The sequence below is a fragment of the Chelonoidis abingdonii genome, chromosome 2 (assembly GCF_003597395.2).
Source record: "Chelonoidis abingdonii isolate Lonesome George chromosome 2, CheloAbing_2.0, whole genome shotgun sequence".
Lineage (NCBI taxonomy): Eukaryota > Metazoa > Chordata > Testudines > Testudinidae > Chelonoidis > Chelonoidis abingdonii.
Window position 1 is genome coordinate 189338112 of NC_133770.1, and position 13647 is coordinate 189351758.

The 13647-nt window shown below is 40.2% G+C and overlaps 1 protein-coding gene across 4 annotated transcripts in view; it reads left to right on the forward strand.

The window, feature by feature from the left end:
• CDKAL1 (CDKAL1 threonylcarbamoyladenosine tRNA methylthiotransferase) overlaps positions 1-13647 on the forward strand; it is a 626106-nt gene that overhangs the window by 362559 nt on the left and 249900 nt on the right. For all 4 annotated transcript variants that reach the window (XM_032776978.2, XM_075062869.1, XM_032776979.2 and 1 more), the window contains one exon: positions 7573-7739. In XM_032776978.2, coding sequence (XP_032632869.1) covers positions 7573-7739 — 167 coding nt within the window. The remainder of the gene's footprint in view (positions 1-7572; positions 7740-13647) is intronic.

A 13647-nucleotide genomic window follows, 5' to 3' on the forward strand; every position in this document is an offset into this window, starting at 1 on the left:
CCCATCAGGCACTGTGCTCTCAACACGGAAGTGGGAACTATGGGATAGCTGAGGAACAGCTACCCACAGTGCACCGCTCCTGAAATCGATGGTAGCCTTGGACCATGGACACAAGCAATCGATTTTGTGATCGCATTGTGGACGCGCAAAACCAACTTTATAACATCGGTTTTGTAATATCGGTTTAAACTACTTCGAAATAATCGTGCAGTGTAGACGTACCCTCAGTGATCATTTTGCCCCCCCTCCCATTTCTGCTATTGGCAGAGTGACTGTACTGGATGGAGAAAGACTGGCTGGATGAAGTTCTTATTCCCTGGTCTCATAGGCATAAAGGTCATGTGACTGGCTCATGCTATTCCCTCTGTAGGCCTCAGTCACAAGAAGACTCTAGCCAGGATTCCGAATCACTTGTATTGGCCTGGGATTCATCAAGAAGTTAGACATCCACTGCTCCTATCCAAAATGCTGACTCATAGGAGCTGAAGGCATCCCATTTGAAAGGGCAGGGATGGAAAAAAGTGGAACTTGGTATAAAATATATTAGTTATAGTTTATTATGCCATCCACTATCCCAAAGCAATCCCACTGCACACCCTCAATGCCAAGATTATTGCAGCAGAATTGCTAAAAGGCTTTTCCAGAGTTGGGGTACCTAAGGAAATCTTCAGTGATCAAGACACTAACTTTGTCTCTGCTGTAGAAGGAGGTGTGTGATCTAGTAAAAATAAAGTCTGTGTATGTCTGCAAACAGTCTATGTATGTCTGGTTGAATAATTCAGAAAAGGATGTTAAAAAGTTTTATTGCTAAGGACCTCCATGACTGGAGTCAGCTGATCCCTCCCCCGTTACGTGCTATTAAGTTCCCGAATCATCTACTGGATTCTTCTCATTTGAACTCTTATACTTGAGACAGCCATGGGAGATTCTTGACGTAGTCTGTGAAATCTCAGAGGAACAGGCTTCTAAGACTGAGAATATTGTACAGTATGTACTGAAGCCCTGGGAGGAACTTGAGACTAGGAACCTTTGCCAAAGTAAACCACCTTGATGCTCAGAAGACCCAGGAACAAGCCTAGAACAAAGGGGCTCATGCCCACGTATTTAAGCCAAGCACTCAGGAACTACTTCTGCTCCTGAGTGCAGAGTTATTCACTGAATAGCAAGAGCCATATGAAATAGTCCATCTAGTCACTTTAGTAAACTATGAGATCAGGTAGCCTGACAAAAGGAAGCTAACTCAGATCTACCATATTAACTTTTTGATGCCCTGGAAGGAATGGGAGATCTTATTTATCACTCTTTGGCCCCTTGAGCCTGAGCGTGGATCCCAAGGGCCCACCTCACTGGACTCAAACCCTATACAGCTGGAAGTAAACCTCCACCCATAGCAGAGGGCCTAAGTGAGAAGCCTAGTAAAAACCAGAGCAGATTCCTCTCATGCAATACTGTATCCGAACAGAGTCTGGGCAACTTGTCTTAATGAACCCACAGGCACTCCCCCCAAAAATGCAGGGTGCCATGACGTAAGAGATCCATTCCACGTTTGAAGCAGAAAGAATCCTGCAGCAGTTGATGAAGTCTGGTTGTATTGTTCCCCATCTGGACAGTACTATCTGGTTTTGCATAGATTTTGGAAAGGTCAATGCTTTCAAGTCAAAGCAAATTTGATGCTTACCCCATGCCCTGAGTGGATGAACTGCTAGACCAGCTGGATAAAGCCTGATATATCACAGATTCCACTTATGTCAGAATCACAGGAGAAAATTGTCTTTACTGCACCGCTTGTCATATATCATTTTAGGACTATGCCTTTTGGCCTCCACGGTGCCCCAGTGGCATTCCAAGAGCTCATGAATCAGGTTCTTCGACCACTTGGCTTATATGCGGCAGCCTATGTAGATGTCATGGTTATTGACATCAGAGATTGGGAAGAACACCTAATACAAGTCTTTACTGAATTTTGGCCTTGTAGGTGGTGAGAGCAGGTAGAAGGTGAGAGCAGGCCACTGTGCTCCTCTTCGACAACAATACAGATAAGTGAAAACACACAACTGTTGAAGGTAAGAGCTGCTGTGAGGCCTGCTAAGAAACCTTAAAATGTTTGGCTATTATTTACCTTGAGTCTCATCGTTTTATAGAAAAAATAGATTGAATGTTACTTTGACGCTGTTCTGTAATACATTATGAGCAGACCTGCAATAATTTGAAGTGCATAAAGATATTTTTATATTTTCTACGGTAAGGTCTTGATCCAGCAAGATCACATGCATAGCCTTAAACACATGAGTAGTCCCACTGAAGTCCAGGCTGAATGAGTGCCCTACACTAGAGAGTTGCCGCACTGTAAACCCACCACCAGCACTGCAACTTACTCACCGTCCACACTTGCAGGGCACATACAGCGCTGCATCTCCCTGGCTGCAGTGCTGGTTGTACTCCCTGGCTGCAGTGCTGGCTCGGGTATAAGGATTGCAGTGCTGGTGATGCAGCGCTGCTCCGCAAGTGTGACCACCAAAAGCGCTGTAATTGGCCTCCAGGGTATTAGGAGGTATCCTAGAATGCCTGCTCAGCCACTCTTCCTGTTTGTTGTGGACTCCGGGCTCCCCGGAGCTGCTTATCTAAAAACAAACACAGCTCCTGTTTGCTGGAGAAGAGGCAGGCAGGGGAATTGCTTTGGAATGTTCACAGCTGTTCACTTGAGTAGAGAAGCCACACGGTGGAGGGGGTGGGGGGAGTCCATTTTGGAGCAGCTGCTCATGTGGTCTGAAGGCTATTTAGGAGTGCATAATTTGCATTTAGTGAATGAGAGAGGGGTGGGGGAAGGGGTCGAAACTTTTAAAATGATTGAAGGTAGGTGCTGTGTATCTTCCAATCCTTAGAACTTGCAAGGCAGGGAGCTGACACAATGTCAGCTCTAAAAATCCACTCTCTCTGTCTCCCCCACGCTCCCTGTCACACTCCACCCCACCCCCCTCTTTTGAAAAGCACGTTGCAGCCACTTGAGCGCTGGGATAGCTGCCCACAATGCACCCCTCCCAACAGCGCTACAAATGCTGCAAATGTGGCCACACTGCAGCCCTGGTAGCTGTCAGTGTGGCCACACTGCAGCGCTTTCCCTACACAGCTGTACGAGCACAGCTGTAACTCCCAGCGCTGCACATCTCCAAGTGTAGCCAAGGCCTAATGATTTTTCCCCCCTAGCATTGTCAATGAGTGGGGAGGGAAGAGGGGTGTTTCAGATAACTGAAGAGAATCAGGAAACTATGTAGTATAAAATCAACCTGAACAATGAGCACATTTAAAGTGAATTTCATTTCACAAGGCTTTCTGTCAATATCTGGCTATAAAAAGGCTGAAGTTCAGCCAATGGTGAATTCTAAATGCATGAGCAGGAATGGCAGCTTCAGACTGATTGTGCTTGAGTCTGCAGGCAATTTTTAACGAACATTTAAGTCAGGCCTCTTCTTGGCAGATGGTCTTTGAGATTTCTGTGGTATAGTGAGAGAGGTATTTCTGTGGTCTGGACGGCACTGCAGGCTGCTAAAAGAATTCTCTGTTGGAAAAGGAAGAGCAAGGTCAGGCAGTTATTGAGAAGGGTATGAGGTCTACTGAGAAGGTCAGTGCTAGGGGTCTCCCACTGTGACAACCCGCAGAGAATCACACTGCTGGAAAAACCACTATGGTTCACATTAGAAAAATCTCACAGGAAAGCTTTTAAAAAGAGATAAGAAAAGTGAATGCTTTTTGGTACTCTTTTATCACTTTTCTTACCAGATAACAGCATAAATCACCATGAGATTCACTGAATAATTGTTAACTGATAGCTACGATTTTACAGATCTAATTTTAAGAATGCTTTCAGTTTGATACTATGGTGTTTTGGGGGGTGAAGGGAGCTTTGCTAGCTATGTCTAATTAGACTGATTATTGGATGTCATCCTTGCATGACAGAAGAAGCAGATAGTGGCGAGTGAATAGAAGAATTAAAAAAAAATTATTAGCAGGAATTTTTCCAGTTGAGGCAGATTAGTACAGTGGGAGCAGATGCATTCATTCCACCCCACGAGAGAGTGAGACAGACAGACATAGACTTAGGTATCATTTATTCAAACTGATAATGCTGTATATAACAATCAGCACAAAAAACAAAGTGATGTTTTTAGATCTGGAAAATATGTTGAAGACAGTTCAACTTGTATTATTGGGGAAAGAAGATTTCTAGAAATAAATATATAAAATGGAAATATATGGCTTATAACAATAACACCATTAGCTATGGCAGAGTTCATTTGGACTACTCTAAACAAAGCAAAGTCAAAACTCGTGGCAGACATTTCTGCAGTGCCTGTTCATTATAGTGAAATGTTCTGTTGGGCACAAAACATCTTTCATTTAGTGTTCACCTTTTATGTTCTCATACATTTTCTATTATCAGTCATCTCCACTTACAGGAGAGCAGAGATATGAATCCAGCTGTTAAGGTTACTGTTTGTGCTAGGTGCGAGTGCTGGGGCAGTGATGGGGGAGGGGGAGGAGGAGGGGGAAGAGCTGTGACCAAAGACTGATTTGTAATTATTTGGGTATAACGATAATGGAGTTTAAGATCTGTAATGTGTTCAAAGAATTTTTTTCTCTGCCCTTTGGATCACATTTCTTTCTTAGAGGTCAGTTTGCTTCTACTAGCACTAAAATTACCCAGATAACGGCATGATGAATGACCTAACGAAGTGAGCATTCAGTAGGGAAAAATATAAATAATGCACATGATGAGGCAGTGTGTTTAAAAAGAGATCCTGAGCAGCACTGGGGAATGTTGCTTTCACAGAAGATTTATTTTTTGTGAAGAAAAAAAAATAGTGTAAGAAACAAATAAGACGGGATCATATTCTCCACTCCCCCTGTTTGCCTTAAGTTGGGGGACCTGGGAGGAACTTCTGTATCTTTCTTGAAATTGAGTCCTAGCCTTAGAGTCCAGAGGATTAGAATGAACATTTTAACAGATCCTTTTAGTATTCACTCCAGAGCTGTGACATAGGAGCTGAGCTTTAGGTTGATTTACCCAGGTTGTATAGATTTCAAGGCTTAGGACTCATCATAGCCTTCATGATTTGCTTATCCTTTTTGGAAGGCTGAAATTGGAGAAGGAAGGTTTTCCTAAAGTACAGTATTTTTTTCTACATTATGTACATGTTTTTGCCTGTCTGAGCGTGGATTATGCCCATTGCCTTTTATTCAGCACCCTGATTGCAGAGCAGTCAAGACAGTTATTCCTGTTGTTGCTGATTTACTGTTACAGCTGCTTCCTTTTCATGTGATTTAATTTGAAGTATCAGCCCACCAGGGGGCTAATAGTCCCACCTATGCAGCTTTAGGAGCTGGTGGTTATTTTCCACCTGAATGTTATTTCCATTCCTATTCATAGACATTCTTTCTTCACATTCATCTGGCAACAGCAAGGCAGTGTTCCAGCAATCCTCTTCAGAGGGTAAAAACATGGAACAATTTGAATGGAAAAATTATAAATTAAAATCAATCTGATCACTTTAAAATGTTCATGTTGTTGTTTTGGTGAATGCCAGCAACTGGAAAATAATGGCTAATGTCCTGTTTTTGTACCTCGTTTAAGATTTTTATTTATTTATTTAATGTTACTTTATTCATCTTTTCCATTGGTTGCACCATACATATGATTTTTTTTAAACAGGCAAGTAAGCCTTTGCAATAGCTTACCATTGCTTGAGGTGAAGTATATTGCTAAAAATATTAGCAACTTCTGTAAAACCAATAGTGAGTGTATATAATATATTTACTCACACTGTAAAACTCTTGAGACATTTGACTATAAAGTTATGCTTGAAAGTATGATAACACCACTGTGATATGTAGGTACATGTAATAGATTGTTAGTGGATGATGGCAACATAGCAGTGGAAAAACAACTGCAAATAGATTAATCGAACTTTTTAATATCTGATATCAAACTTTTAAAGGTGAGCTGTGAACGTGTGCAGATGCTATTCTGAAGGATGTTTTGTAAGTGCCTAACTGCATATTTGCATAGAGGACTGTGTTCCAGTGGACATTTCAGTATTGTTGTCTGATAGTTTTGACTGTGCTGTGCATTAAAAAGCATTGTTTATGTTAAACTGAAGTATACTGGAGAGAACCATCTCAATACTGCTTCCACCAGGATGCTCACAAAAACAAGAAGTACATCTCATGAAGCTATCCCAGTGGGCAAAATTTTAAATAAAGCATTTTTGGTTTATACTGTAAATTGTTTTGGTTTTAAATAATAAATAGTTCTAAAACCTTTTTAAACAATCAGAGTTCAGTTTGACACTCAACACAGACTGTTGTACCTCTCTTTCAACATAGCGTGAGTTAGAGAGCAGTATTTTGCTTTTTCTGTTTGCATCATAGTCTTAACATTATTTTAAATAACATTTTTGTTTGTATTTTCCAAATTAAAATGATTAAAAACATTTAAATTTTATGAGGCTTAGCTTCCTCTGCCAGTCCAGTTGGAGCCACTTTGAAACCACAGTCATGTGGCTTCTAATGGATGGAACTGTAGATGAGACTTTTTTCTTTTCTTTTCTTTTTCTTTTCTTTTCTTTGTTTCATTTCCTGTAGTAGAAGCTTAACTTTGTACTGAGTTAATCATAGTCATCTAATTGATGCATAAGAAAATGTCCCCCCTTTTTAATTAGCTTATTTCTTCAGTAGCTTCATTTCTGCATTATGAAAAGGTTGAGGTCAGGGACAGACTTATAGTAGTGGCCCTTATGAAGTCTTTTTCATTTCAACTGTTATTAAAGAGTGGCACAATCTTTACTCTCTTTGGGCAGGAGAATGTTGTTACCAGATTTCAGTGTTCAAGGGCAAGACTTTTTACAATACAAATTGACTACACTGCTTCCTAAGATCTGATTGATGGAAATTAGAGTATTAACTGCCAGGAAACAGGTTTTTGAACTACTGTTTAGCCATCCTACTCTGTCTACCCTTTCAATGGAATAATTTAATAGGTCATAGCTAACAGTGTAATTTAAAGAATGCAGCTTGTAATAGTTATTCCAGTTTACATGATAATCACCACATTCAGTAGTTGGCTTGTTAGAGCCTTAACTACCCTTGGCCTGTGCTGGCTGTTAACTAACCAGTCAGTCAGTTAACTGCTAGTAATGGTCATTAGCATGGACTGATTGCTTGAGCAGCATTGTTTGTCCTTTTTAATAAACTAGATAGCCTCAAAGATGGGAGTGCAGTAAAAGTCCAAATGGAGTTGCTTTAGAGGCAGCACAGTATTAATCATTGGCTGTGAATGTTAATCACGCCACAGCAGTGATAATTTACAGCATTGTTGTACCACTCTGGTGCTCATAAAATGAACTTAATAACCCACCACTATCCATGGGATAAACCACCTTTTTTTCTGCAACTGAATACTCAGTCTGGCTGCATAATAGTCTTGTGAAATACTGCATTAAAAAGAGTGAGCAGCTGTATGATAAAATAAACTTCTCTGAAACAGATTTGTTAATTATCTCTTTCTTTTATTCACAGAGGGTGTTTGTGAGATATGGCTGACCAGCGAAGACACAGGGGCTTATGGCAGAGACATTGGCACAGACCTTCCTACCCTTCTGTGGAAGCTGGTTGAAGTTATTCCTGAGGGAGCTATGCTGAGACTTGGCATGACAAATCCTCCCTATATTTTAGAGCATCTGGAGGTAAGTGAAAAAGAGAATCATTTACATACTGACATAGATGTTAACAAATCAAGTCAGTGTGGTATCGCATGTAGAATGATAAGTGTTTCATTTAAGACCGTTAGTAACTTTTTGTAGTCAGAGATTATAAACAGTAAATTTGTAGAATTAGCCTTTAGATGTTAAACCATTTGTCTGTCATAGGAGATTGTCCAATCATTCAAATATCCAAATCTTCTTGATTGTGATGATGATAATGTGGACTCTAACTGAGCAATTTGACGGTAGTGATGTTTGGATTTTGTTTTCATAATCAGCCCTTTCAATAGCTAGTAGAAGAGGTCATAGCAAACTATGGATCCTGAGTCAAAATCTTCCTCCCATTTGTGTGTCTCAGAAATACACCCAGAAAAACTTGTATTGCTCTTAAACTCAGCATTGTGTTCATAAGATGGCAAACATCAAGATGAAGAATAAAAGTGAAAATATTGCCCTGTGAGTATGCACGGCTCCCATAGAGAGCAATGGGAACTTTAAAAGTTTAGTTAGAAAAGAACATTTTGTAACAAAATAAATCAGTGAAGGGAGAGACAATACGCTGAAGAAGGGATGTGAACTACAAATATACAGGTAGCAGGAATTGAGAGAATTCTCTAAAGAATTGTACCTGGTTACAAAATCAGAGAGGTAGCCATGTTAGTCTGGATCTGTAAAAAGCGACAAAGAGTCATTTGGCACCTTATAGACTGTTATGTGACAAAATGAATTTCCTGAATCTCTTGTGAATCGATGATGACAAAAACCTAACATAAGGGAGCAAAAGCAGTGACTTAGAAGTCTTCTGCAGTCTGTATCTCATCAATACAGCTACACATATATGAAAATAAATGGCAGGTGAACATCCAGCACTGCCTCAAATATTATAAATGAAGTATTTCCACTTGTGGTTTCTTAAAGCATTGAAGCCCATGTTTATTTACCATTGTGCCCAGTCAGCTCTTCAAAGTCCTGAGGAATAGAGAGTGAGCCTAACTGCCTTGATTTCTAAAGAAACTGTATACTAGTATGCAGGATCTTTCAAGAAGTGTCTGTTTCACAAGAATATAAAGGAATAGCTTTGTGGTCTAGGAACAATGGTGGCTTTTGAAGCATGAAGGTCAATAGACATAACTGACAGATAAAGGTGCACTCAGTTACTGTTTAAAATAATGAGTAAAGATGCTACTGTATCCATCAAAACAGGATAATGCCTATCCTGAGGAGCCTCAGCTGTCTAAGCATCATTTTGGGAATAGACAGAAACTCTAGAATTACAAATTTCATCCTTCTTATGTGTACCATGCAAGTGTGGGATGAGACCATAAAATGAGTCTGATTTGTTGGGCACCTCAAAGATCTGTTGTCAGTTTTTATAGGAGCTGGTATTTGCATGTTGTTTCTGGCCTAAATCTTCTGCCCATAGTCACTTTTGTGTAGTGATGTGTATGCTGGTGATTGCCACCCACTCCAGAGGTAGATGTATTTAAGTGCTGATGTATGTACGGTATATTCGCAGTTATCTGAATTTCCTTTATTCAAAAATTCTAATTATTTGAATCCACATTGTGTCCCCCATGTAGCACTACAAATCACAAGCAATACATTCACATGAACTTCATGGTATACTACATTTACACAAAATTCATGATACGCCAGTGGAGCTGTGTACTCACTCAATGACTACAACATTATGTCAACTTCAAAGTGCATCTTCATAATTAGTTGTATTCATAGCAACATAGTAAGTGCTCCTCCCCCATCGTGGAGACTGGGACATGGCTTCCTAGTGACCAGCGGGGCAGGGATCTCACCCACACCACAATCAGCACTGAGGGGCCGCATCCAACCACAGTCTGAGATAGGCAGCATGGGCACCAGAACAGTCACAGGGCAGCGAGGTGCGTAGGTGAGGGGCTGGCGCACAGAGTGCCATCATTCCCAGCTGTAGTGGAAGCTTTACTGCCTCCCAGCCTGCAGTTAGAACCCAGATCAAAATAGTACTTCTGTTTATCTGAACACCTAGTTATCTGAAGGATATCTGGCCATTTGGATAAATGAGGGTGTAATGTATAAGATCTCTGAAAAACTTCAGAATCCTCAAAGATGAAATGTTTCCGTAAACATTTACATTGATATTACTTATGATATTATGATTATATCTTTATTACTGTGTTTCAGATTTATTAAATCAGATGATTTAATTTGCAGATGCTATGGTCAACATACCATAGGTTTAGAACATCAAACCTAATAATAAAAGCAATATATTTGATTGAAACAGATCAAAGTTACAATATTTCATATTTGTTTTCGGAACGAGCACAGTTTCTAAGAGTACACATTTAACATTTATCAGGCACCCTGATAACTTCTGGCTTACATATTCAGCTTGTAATGTGTTATGGGAGTGTAAATAGTAATGACTAAATGGTAGCACTGTAGGTCAAATGCAGCTTTAGGCAGCATGTTAAGGCAGCTTTGAACACTTGTCAACTTTACCCTAGGTATCTCTGGCAGGATGGTTCATTGTACATATCAAAGCTGGTAATTATAAAATATATAAATAAATGCTGATAAATGCAAAGTAAAAGACATTGGAGGGAAACATTTAAACTACTCATATGTTTTACAGGTTCTAAATTAACTATATCACCTCAGGAAAAATGAGCTGAATGTCACTGTGGACAGCTCAATGAAGACTTCTAAACAGTGTATCAGAAAAGTAAATAAGATGTTCAAATAAATCAGGATTGGGATGGAGAATAATTCAGAAAGTAATGTATTGCCATTTTATAAATTAGCAGTATGACTGCAGTTCTGATCAACCCAGCTCAGAAAGAATATTGCAGAATTGCAGCTGGATCAGAGAAAGGCGACGACAATTTTTAGGGGCATGAAAAAAACTTTTATTAAGGGAAACTGAATAAGAGGTGATGTGATTAAAATATATAAAATAACGAATGTTATAAAGAAGGTAGGTTGGAAGTTTGCGTTCTCCCTATCCCAAAAAAACAACAGCAAGGGACACACAGAAATTAAGAGGTGGCAGATTCAAAACTGATAAAAGGAAGTACTTTTTCACACAACATGTAATTAAACTGGAGTTTATTACCTCAAGATATTGAGACCAAAAACTTAGCAAGGTTCAGAAAAGAATCTGACATTTATATGTATAACAGGATATTCAAAATTATCATAGTTAATACTACAAATTTTTGGAAGAGATATTAAACCTCATGCTTCCCGATTTAAGGCAGTCTTTAACTACTAGGAGTTAGGAGGAGACCTACTGTGGAGAAGCAGATGATTTTCTGACATCTACCTATGCAGGGTTTCTTGAACTGTCCTTTGAAGCATCTGGAGTTGGCTGCTTTTGGAGCCCACAGTTCTGATCTAGTATGGCAATTCCTATCTTCCTGTGACATATTTTCAAGTACTTGCAGCGGTGGATAGTGGGGGGGTTAAAAGTGCTTGCACACTCTGTCTCGTTTTCTGAGGAAAAACATTGGTCTTAATGGAGAGAGAGTCTTCCATGTATATATTTCTCATGTGCTGAATTGCCAGAAATAATGTGTATATAATTACCTAGCTAGAATAAAAACACACACTTGGTTTGTATTTCAATTAAAGCTTGCATTCTTTTGTGTAAAATACGTTGGCTTGTAATCTGTATGATTCAATTTAGCACTGACAAGGATTAAAAACAGCCTTTCCCAGTGCTACTGTAAAGCATCTTGTGACTGTGTGTTTTGGAGGCATTTTGTTTGGGTTTTTTGTGACTTCTGGTATCAGTTCAGGGAACCCAGCTCACTGTTGAGCCTGATACAATTCCCTAGAATTTATATGGGTCAGTGTGACAAAATTCCTCCTCTACCTTGGTGGGTCCTGCGCTTATTGGCAGATTTGCTCACCTCAGTGATCTCTCCCGCAGTCTGGATCAACTCCTCCTGTGTCTGATCAGGAGTTGGGAGGTTTGGGGGGAACCCTGGCCTGCCCTCTACTCCAGGTTCCAGCCCAGGGCCCTATGGATTTGCAGCTGTCTATAGTGCCTCTTGTAACAGCTGTGTGACAGCTACACCTCTCTGCGCTACTTCCCCAAGGCCTCCTCCAAACAACTTCTTTATCCTCACCACAGGACCTTCCTCCTGGTGTCTGATACTCCTGTACTCCTTAGTCCTCTAGCAGTACAGCCTCTCACTCTCAGCTCCTTGTGCCTCTTGCTCCCAGCTCCTTACACGCACTTCTTCTCCTCTGGCTCCTCCCCATCTGACTGGAGAGAGCTCATTTTAAAACCCAAGTGCCCTGATTAGCCTGCTTTGATTGGCTGCAGGTGTTCTAATCAGCCTAGCTGCCTTAATTGGTTCTAGCAAGTTCCTGACTACTCTAGTCCGGACCCTGCTCTGGTCACTCAGGGAACAGAAAACTACTCACCCAGTGACCAGTATATTTGCCCTCTATCAGACTCCTGCACCCCACTGGCCTGGATCTGTCACAGTCAGTTAACACTGCTGCCAGGATACTTACCCTAATATTGGTATCTCAATCTATCACTGCCATGTAGCACATTGTTCACTTCCTTTTAAGTACTGTATTGATTATACAATTGCTTTATTGATTTATAAGACATCACACAGCTTGGCATTGTTAAGCTAGTGGATTTCTTCTGTTCATGAGATTCAGGGATGTGGTATTGCTTATGACCCATAAGCATTATTTGAAGTTACAGATTCCGTAGTCACTTTGTTGCCTGTCTTTTGAATTCACTCTCAGACCACACTAAAAAAATGTGCTAATTGCTGAAGCTCTGAATGCCATACGGTAATTATTTTTTTATTTGGTATTTTAAATCATGGATTTTGTGACATTATTTATTTTAGCATTGGGTGATGGGATTTTCATGTGGTGGTTTTTGTGTGTGTGAGAGACACAAAAACCTTATTCAAAAACCTCCAGTTGGTTGCTGTGTCAATGGAGGTGCTTGAAGATTGAAGAGAATACGAAGTCCTTACACATTACCCAAGTTGTGTACTCATGTTGTCTGAAAGAGCTGAATGTTTGCTAATCCTGTGGCCTTGTCTTGACTAGGAAATAAGATGCTTTTTTCCCAACCCAGTTAGTCTGAGAATAAGAATATGTAAATATGTACACTTTACATAGTCAAAGTGCTAAGAAGTGATAGATTTTATTATTACTATTCTTTAATATTAATTCAGTGTGGACAAATGAAAGCTAGTTTCCCTGGAAGAAAATAAACTGAAAAGCAGATCCTTCAATAAGAGGTAGAGAATAGGACATCACTGAATTAATTTCTGTTTGAAGTAGAAAAACATCGAGTCTTGATTTTAAAATTGCCAGTGATGGAAAATCGATCACAACTCTATTACAATAGCTCTGTTACACTCAGTGTTTAAAAAAATGGTCTTATTTCTAGTCTGAATTGTCTATCCTCAAATTACAGCTATTCAATCTTATTATGCTGTTGTCTACTAGATTGAAGAGCTCATTCTCAAAGTTTTGTTCCCCATGTAAGCATTTAGATTGTGATCAACTCACTCCTTAACCTTCTCTTTGTTAAACTAAACAGATTAAGCTCCTGAAGTCTATTACAATAAGGCATGTTAGTAGTACAGAGCCTCTAGCAAATGTCACAAAGGCCTTGTCTACACTTGCAAGTTGCAGCGCTGGTGGGGGGGTTACAGCGCTGCAACTTAGCAGGTGTCTACACTTAAAAGCTCAGCCAGTGCTGCAACTCCCTGTTTGCAGCGCTGGCTGTACACCTGGGTCTGCTTCCGGTGTAGCGAGACCAGCGCTGGTGATGCAGCGCTGGTCATCAGGTGTGGACACTCACCAGCGTTTTTATTGGCCTCCAGGGTATTAGGACTTATCCCAG